General features: G+C 51.4%; 1 protein-coding gene across 2 annotated transcripts; it reads right to left on the bottom strand.

Moving 5' to 3' along the window:
* Window positions 1–202: 202 nt before the first annotated feature.
* On the bottom strand, window positions 203–6,283 carry LOC118501648 (protein ATP6V1FNB). Of its 2 annotated transcripts, none has more exons than XM_036030951.1 (2): window positions 5,702–6,283; window positions 203–3,297 (listed from the first exon to the last, which is right to left on the bottom strand). In XM_036030951.1, exons 1-2 carry the CDS (start codon window positions 6,209–6,211, stop codon window positions 3,286–3,288), a joined length of 522 nt encoding a protein of 173 aa, XP_035886844.1. In that variant the 5' UTR covers window positions 6,212–6,283; the 3' UTR covers window positions 203–3,285. The 2 variants fall into 2 exon arrangements, with proteins under 2 accessions (XP_035886844.1, XP_035886843.1); XM_036030950.1 differs by having other exon boundaries at window positions 5,698–6,279.
* Window positions 6,284–8,433: the final 2,150 nt, after the last annotated feature.

The raw sequence follows: 8,433 nt of genomic DNA, 5'->3' as shown, positions 1-8,433 counted from the left end.
TGTCACCCGTTCTGCTTAGGTTGTCATCAGACTTTGCACATCAGTTCCCCCCCCCACACACACCTCTCCCAGGGTAACGAAGTTATCCTTCAGAGCTAATATCTGCAAAGTGCTTCGATCCAATAGAGGCAGCATGTGAACCAATTTGTAATTTGAAATTTCCTAGTAGCCACATTAAAAAAAAAGAAACAAGTAAAATTACTTTTAATAAGACGTTTTATTTAATCTAGGGTTCAGTAAACTATAGCCTGTAGGTCAAACCTAGCCCACCACCTGTTTTTTTTTTTAAATAAAGTGTTATTAGATCACAGCCATGCTCATATGTTTATGTCCTGTCCATGGCTGCTTCTACACTATAGCAGCAGAGCTGAGTAGTTTTGTAGTTCAGACCACATGGCCCACAAAGCTGAAAATATTTACCATCTAGTCCTTTACAGAGAAAGTTTGTCAGTCTCTAATTTAACTCAATATATACCAATTTGGTCATTTTAACATGTAATTCAGTATAAAATTATTAATGAGATATTTTAAATTTTTATCATATAAAACCTCCAAAATCCAGTGTGCCTTTTAGTCTTAATTTGGATGAGACATTCAAAATGCTCAGTGGATACACGAGGCTCACAACCACGGAATTGGGCAGTGCAGGCTCAGAAAAAGGCCTGCATATTGCAATTATCTTACAGGTGCTCATTAAGTACACAATGAGTAGTTATGTAGTTAATAAATGAATACATAAATAAATAAATTCCCCAGATGCCAGATGAATTAAGCCCTAATGTCTGGGTACACCCACTGCTTGTCACAAATCAAGACCTCTCCCATGCCTCCAGACAGATGCTAGCTATGTAGTACCGTCTTTGGGAGAACTGAGAAAATTGTCACCCAAATCGTTTTCTGTAAGGCTTAATTTACACACAAAATCCCAACTGAGAAAGGCTGCCCTGGCGGTAGCCTGTCCTCTTCAAAGCAGCTTGCAGACTTGCTGATAGAGAGTATCATAATAACAATTAACATATAATTCACACATGTAGAGCCACACTTGCTAGACGTTGTCTGAGCATTGTTTCATTAAATGACAAAAATAATGGTGACCTCCCTCAGGAAGTCTCCCACACTGGCTTCAGTGCCCTCTGTGCTCCAAAGGTGCCCACTCTCCCCACCCCAGCCCTTCTCCCTCCAGGCTGTGAGCTCCAAGATCTCTCTCCTTTATGGCCCAGAGGCCCAGCCTGACCTCGCCCACTGGAGTTGCTGCACTAGTGTGTGCTGCTTTCAATCAAATGGCCCCAGAGTAACCCAAAGGGCTATGCGATATTTGATTAAATTCGGCAGGTACCAGTATGTGTCAAGCACTTCTTGTGTGCACAGTGGCAGTGAGAATTTCAGCAGAATCCCACACACACATTGGCCCTGTTCACACTCTTTCCCACTCAATAACTTTCCCGAAGTCGACAGGCAAACTCAGGCAAGTCAATCCATTTGCAGTGGCCTAGCTCTTCTGTGACATTTCAAGCTAAAAGGCGGACCAGGAGAGACCTCTGGAAAATTCCTCTGGAGGTGGCTCTCGCAGGAGTAGTTAGTTTTCCCAGTTCTGCCTTTGGCCAGCCCGGGGGCCGGCTCTTTAGTGGGTGGGGTGGAGGGGCACCACAGTGCCCTGATGAAGCCAGGTGTGCCCACGAGCATTTTGGCTTCACAAAAAGCTGTGTGCAGGATGACTCTCTGGGCTCCCTACATGCCTGAGGCCTTGGAAGAAATGAGATGTTCTGTGCACAATACTGGACATGGCTGGGATTCTGGGAGAGACCTCATCCCAAGGAAGGGAAGAAGGCCTTTCAAGATGGCTCCAGTGACCTAGGTTTAGCTATCAATCAGAGATATCATGGGATGAATTATATCCCCTTTATAAGAGATACATTGAAGTCCTAACCTCCAGAATGTGACCTGATATGGAAATAGGATCCTAACAGATGTAATTAGGTAAGATGAGGTAGCGAAAGTAAATCTAGCTCCAACTTCAATAACACTGGTGGCCATGTAACAACTGACACACAGGACCAACACCATGTGATGACAAAGGCAGGGCGGAGTTATGCAGCTGCAGGCCTAGGAAGGCCAAGGCTGCCTGCACTCTGCAGAAACCAAGAAGAGGAAAGAAAGGACGCCCTGCAGGTTTCAGAGAGAGCTCGGCTTTTAGACTTTGTTACCAGCAGCCCTGGCGAACTAATACAGGAGGAAACTTCTGAGTTTAGGGTGGTGGCTGAGCCCAAATCTACCCCAGATCAGCCACAGGACAAGTCAGGCCCAGTAGCAGAAATGGACTAGTGTCAGGAACCCTTTCTCTTCCTCTTCCTGGGCACCTGGTTGCACAGCACTCCCAGCTTTCTCCCACCTAGAAATGACATGACCAATAGACTGTGCTAGGAAGTGACATTCGTCAGCTCCAGGCCAAGGTGGTTAAGAGTGGGCACGACCTCTCCAGGCTTTTTGTCTCTCTTCCCCTGTCCCCCAGTTTGATGTAAGGGACTCAGGACAGGAATCTGAGGTCCTAGGAGATGGCAGAGCCTTCAGGTGGTAGAAGCCTGGATCCCCAGATCAGTATGTGGCAGGTGGCCCATGAACATCAGATTACACTGTGCTTTAAGAAACACATTTTATTGGTTTAAGCAACTGGGATTTAGGGGTTGTTTGTTTGTTAAAGCAGTGAGGCAAGCCAGAGCCATACAGGGCCTGGGGATGAGAGAAGTGAGTAAACATGGAAACTGGGATACATTGGGACCGTTGTGTTCTGTTGTGGGTCCCTTCAACAGAGTGCAGAGATCGGGAGGACAGGGACATAGTCCCCATCCTCTTAACCCCTTAAAGACATAGTGAATACTCCCTGCCCCAGGTCTGCAGCTGGAGCATTTGGGGCTTCCACTCTCTCCCCCAGGACAGTTGCACAGGCTGGGGATGGTGGCGGGTGGTGGGCAGATGATCTGTGAAGAGTGAGGTAACTGAGGGCAGTCAAGGGGCAGCAGGTGGGCCTCCCTGAGTCCCAGTGGCAGCACTCATGCCCGTCCATGCTCAGCAGAGATGGGGCCGCACACAACAGGGAGGTGGCACCAGCAGCACTGCCCCTCTCCAGGATCCAGATGGACCAAGGGAAAAGGAAGGAGGCGCTTCTCAATCCCTTGCGAGTTCACATTAGCTGGTCTCTTCGCTGTGGAAAATGGAAGACACCACTTTTAACATAAAAGGTTTGTGTAATGGGCTGGGACCTGGCATACACTGAAGACCTGGTGTCCTTCATGGCATCCCCTGGAACAGAGCAAAGGCCTGGGTCAGCAGGGGCCACCATGCCTCCCGCCCACCCTCGCCCTACCCGAAGGGCTGAGGGTCGTCAGGCACAGGCTGCTGCAGCTGCTCCTGGTAAAACAGTGAAATCCTATGTACAGTTAGAAATGGCCACTGTCCCTTTGCCCCTTGACCTCTACTGTAGTGCCTCCATTATTCCCTAGGATCCAATAACTAAGGAGTGTGCCTGGCATAGCATGGAAACCTTGACACTCTGCTTTGGCTCAAGGGCCAAAATGTGCCCTGATGGGTGGTACACAGGCCATTTCATTTGTTAACTACTTTAACCCTGTCCCTTCCCCGAGGTCACTTACCCCTCATCACATTGTTCCCCCTGTCTGGTGACACCCCACCCATCCCAGTGCTCCATGGTGACCACCTCCAGGGTCCTACCCAAGGCTGAACTATCCCTGCAAATGCCCTTGGGCTGCAAATCCTGCCTGTTGGAAACAGTAATGATAATACCAGTCACCATTGTTGAGCACTTACTATGTTCCAGGCATAGACTGGTGCTTTCTCTATGTGAAAGGGCATTTGGGGCAGACCCTGCTGGGGTCCAGACAATGCCTTCAACCCCTCTTTCCTGTAGCTCAGTGCTTCCTCTGGGAAAACACCACTTCTGTCTGTAGCTGTGCTGGGGAGGTTGGAGAAGGGGTCAACAAAAACCCATCATCTGTTCCCCACCTGGCCCCTGAACTGGCTGGGTTAGGGGCACGAGGCCACTCTTACAGGATGTTCCAGAGTAACTGTGGGCTTAAGCAGAACCACCACGGAGGAAAACAGTCTTTGCCCTGAACACAGCTCCGCCCTAGTACCCACGGGGACGTCCAGAATCAGCTCCCCTGGATGCCCAGTGGCATTTGAATTTCAGATAAACAATGAATAATTTTTCAGTGTACTCTCTGGGACATACGCATGCTAAAAAATTGTTTACCTGAAACTCAAAGATAACTGGGTATTCTGTATTTTAATTTGCTCGATCTGGTGCCCCACACCTGGCAGTGGGCATGGGCTGTGGGCGGGGCAGGAGGGAAGAACAGGGGAGGCCAATGTGGTGCCCAAACTGTGACTCCGTCTGTGGGCACAGGGTGTCTGGTCCCTCTCAGAAGAAGCCAATGAAGCAGATACAACTCAGGCCTCTGATCAGCATCCCCTGCCCTAACTGCCCTGTCTACCACAGCAGCCCCTCAGGCTCCCTCTCCTCCTCCCGGTTTCTCTTTTTATAGGCTTGATGCTCAAGTGTCCATGGGCCAGCGGCATCAATGCCCTTGGAGAACCTGTTAGAAATGCAGATCTCGCCCCCCCACCCCATCCTAAACTCACCTGCTACATGGGAACCTACATTTTAACAAGATTCGCAGGTGGTTCCCGTGCACAGCAGAGACTGGAAAAGCACTGCTCTGTAGCACGGACACGACGTCACACATCTGTCCACCATCTGTGAGCAGCTGTGTCTGTCCTGTTCTCTGCGGTGCCCCAGGGACAAAAGTGCCTGACACGTATCAGGTGCTCAGTAAAATTGTTGAAAGAATGAACGAACAGACCAGGATCCAGACCCAGGCCTCCTAATTTCAAACTGAGTCACAGTCTTCTGGGCCTGTTCATCCACGAACTCATTTAGGGCAGAGCTAGGATTCAGTGACTTCAAATCACCCTCTATCCTACCTGTGGGGCTTTTGTGAGGATAATTCCTCCTCAGGGTGATTTCCTACCTGATCTCCCCAAAACCCTGTAACATAGGAAGGCAGATACTAATTTATTCCCATTTATCAGATGTAGAAACTGAGACCTAGGGAAGTTAAGGTTCTTGTTTGAGCTCACACAATTTGGAAGTGGTTTAGCCAGGATTTGAACTCACACTTTCTGATTCCAAATGGGGGCTTCATTCCCTAGTCCATGTTCATTCACTTATTCTTTCATTCCATAGTACCAGCACATCCAAAAAGAGGCCACTTCAGGCTGGAAGGTACTAGGACATCAATAAAGTTCACTAAGAAGCCCTGGGCTCACCAGGCCAGATGGATACTCAAGGGATGGTGGCACAATGGGCCTAGGGCTCTTGCAGACTCAAAAAGTGGTAGAAGCAGAGGGACTTGAATCTGCCTGGAGGACTCTCAAAAGACTTCCTGGAAGCAGTGACATGTGATGTGAAAGGTGGCAGAGGGAGGGCAGGAGGCATATTCTGGGCAGAGACACCAGAATGCAGAATGTGCAGAGGCCTGGAGGTGTGCCAGTGCTGGCCTGCTTGGAGAGCAGGGAGCCGGGGGAAGTGCTGGTAAGGGAGGGGCGGTGAAGCACGAGGCTGGGGAGGGGGCCGGGCCTGCCTGCAAAGGTTTGGAATGGCAAGATGGTGGTGGTCCTTACCCACGTGCCAGCCGTACTCCCAGGATGACAAGACCGGGTACTGAAACTTCTCCTCTGGCTTCTGCTGATGCCGCTCCCGGAGGTACAAGGCCCGGCCCTGGCCATCATGGGAGATGCCTTGGAAGAGAAGCTGCAGGGTGCTTGGGGGTACCTGCTTCATCCCTAAGTCTTTCGGTTTGGCCTGGCCTACTGACTCTGAGTTGCTCTTTGGGCCTCCCAGCCTCTGTCTCCCCTGGGCCAGGGGCCCTGGACCCCCACTTTCCTGGAGAGCTGATCCTGGACCTCCTTGGTCTCTGGCAGTCTGGTCCTTGCTGTCAGGAGAGCTGGGGGCAGGCAAGGGCCCCACTGCCAGGGCTGAGCTGAAGGGGGCCCGCTGGAGCTGCTTCTTGGGCAGGGGCCCCTCCTTGAGGTACTTGTGGCCATAGTTGATCTTCCAGGAGACTTGAGCAGCGGCCTCCTTCCAGATGCGCTCCTGCCAACAGGCTTGGTTCTGGGAAGTGAACAGATCCTTCATGGCAGGGAAGGGAAGGCAGAGGAGCTGGAAACATTTTGCCCACAGTTCTCAGGCCTGTGTTTGCACTGCTGGTGTCTCGTCTCCAAGGATATGTGCAGCCAATGAGGGCTGGGTTGCCAAGGCCCTGCTGGAGAGGAGTGGCCAGAGACACTGAGGACTAGGGGCCATTAGTAGGCTGTAGGAGAGCCCAGGCAGAAAAAGGAGCAGAGTCACTACAACCCACCCAGGGTGCTTGGCAGGAGGCCGTATTCCACCCCAGAGACTCAGAGCCCAGGCCTCACACCCAGAGGATACACCTACTATGCACCAGCCACCCAAGAAAGTCCAAAGAAAGGCCCAGTCTTCTCCCTCAGGAAGCTCTGGACACATGGTTGAGGGGTGGGTTACCATGGCAATTTTGGACACCAACTCCTTGGATGCAGCTCTGCCACTCCATACCTGCATGGCCTCATTGGCACAACAGGATGATCATGGGGAGTGCCCTCAGTATGGAGAGAATGGCATTAGGCCAGTGTGTCACAACTCGGGGCAGTGCCTGGCATGGAGGAAGCCCTCCATGCATGTCAGTGGCTGTTTAACAAGCACCTGCTTGGTACCTACTACTGCACTGCACTCCATATACCTTAAACTACCCCCTTGGAACATGGGGCCTCTCATAGCCTCCTTTTTAGTTGAGGAAATGGAAGCTTAGGAAAATGATGTGCCTGCTCCAGGGCACATGGCTGGTGTGTGGTAGTACCTCCATGCAAGGCCCTGAGCTGGGGTTTTACTGAGGGATTTCATTTAATCCTCACAGTGACTTACTCTCAGGCTTCTTACCAGATGAGGAAACTGAGCTCAGCAATGTCAAATGGTCACACTGGGATTGACTCCAAAACGTATGTCCTGTATTACAAACACAGAACTCTACCATGGGGTGTGACAAGCACCATGAGAGAGGCACAGGCAGGGTGGGACAGAGCAGGACCCACCAGTTTCCAGCAGTTCCCCCTGCCTCGCTGACCAGGGCCCTAAAGGGTTAAGTATCAGTGAGAAAGAGGTTACCCACAATGCTCTGTAGCCACTCACCTTTTCACTCTCTGCTGGGTGTGTCCTCATTTATTCATTCAACAAACATTCATTTGCTTTGACCCTATGCCAGGCACAGGGCCAGGTACTAAAGGCAGATGAGGAAGAACAGAGTCCACATGCTTCCTGCCCTCCAGGTTTCACAGACAGACTCACGACTGGGTGGGTAGAAGGGGAGGCAGGGAATGGGGGTGGTCAGGGAAGGCTTCCTAGAGGAGGTCCTCTTTGATTGAGACCTGAACTATAAACACAATGGGACAGGCAGAGTGGGGCAAGACAGAGTGAGACCCCAAGTCTGAAAGGCAAGAAGGCACACAGGCTGTCCTCTGTGTCTCAGTCTTTCCAGCTGCCAAATGAGGGCTATGAGGAAGTTTGAGAAGTTTGGGAAGATTAAGAGCCAGCTGGCTAAGTGGGACAACCTAGGTCTGTACGTTTCCTTTGGAGCACTCACAGTGGTCACTGATTAATTGTGCAAACACCTTTTTGTTCCAGATTTTAAAAACTGGCTGTAAGCACCGTTCTTTCCATACTGAGGGCCTTCTTATGTGCCCGGAGCTGCAAGTGAACAAAACCAACAAAATATCTCGCCCTTGGGGAGCTTGCCTTTGCCCAACGCCATATCTGTATCTCTAGTGTACCTCTGGGGGTATTGCCTAGCATACAGTAGGCGCTCAGGAGAAGGCTCACGATGAGGAGGGTGCTTCACATCGGCTCTGTTGCAGCTGGGTGGGTCGGGAAGGATGGAGGGAAGAAAGTCTGTAATAGCTGGGCTGAGGGGTGGTAGGTAGGGCCCTGGGGTGGGGCCTGATCTCAGAACTTGAGAGAGCCTCCCTGACCCAGACCGCCCCCAGACCCAGGCTGGTAAGTCAGTCCGGGTGCCAAGCCCGAAAGAAGGTAGAGGTGAGCGTTCCCCTCCTTGGGGCTTCCGAGACCCTGTGCCTTCTGCCCCAAGGGCTGCCCTCGATGCTCCAGTCTGAGTGTCCTAAGCAACCCCTGGCGGTCACCAGGGCGATGACAGCTGGGCAGCCGCCCTCCTGCCCAGGAGACAGATCAACAGGCAGAGCCACTGCAAGGTGGATAGGCTCCCCAAGGGAGGGTGCAGAGAGGTGCCCCCGAAGTGCTGCCTTCCAATGGGTCCAAGAACAGCCTACAGC

The sequence above is a fragment of the Phyllostomus discolor genome, chromosome 7, assembly GCF_004126475.2.
Source record: "Phyllostomus discolor isolate MPI-MPIP mPhyDis1 chromosome 7, mPhyDis1.pri.v3, whole genome shotgun sequence".
NCBI classification, from domain to species: domain Eukaryota; kingdom Metazoa; phylum Chordata; class Mammalia; order Chiroptera; family Phyllostomidae; genus Phyllostomus; species Phyllostomus discolor.
The sequence above is the reverse complement of the archived record's forward strand: the minus strand, read 5'-3'. Positions and strand labels throughout refer to the sequence as shown.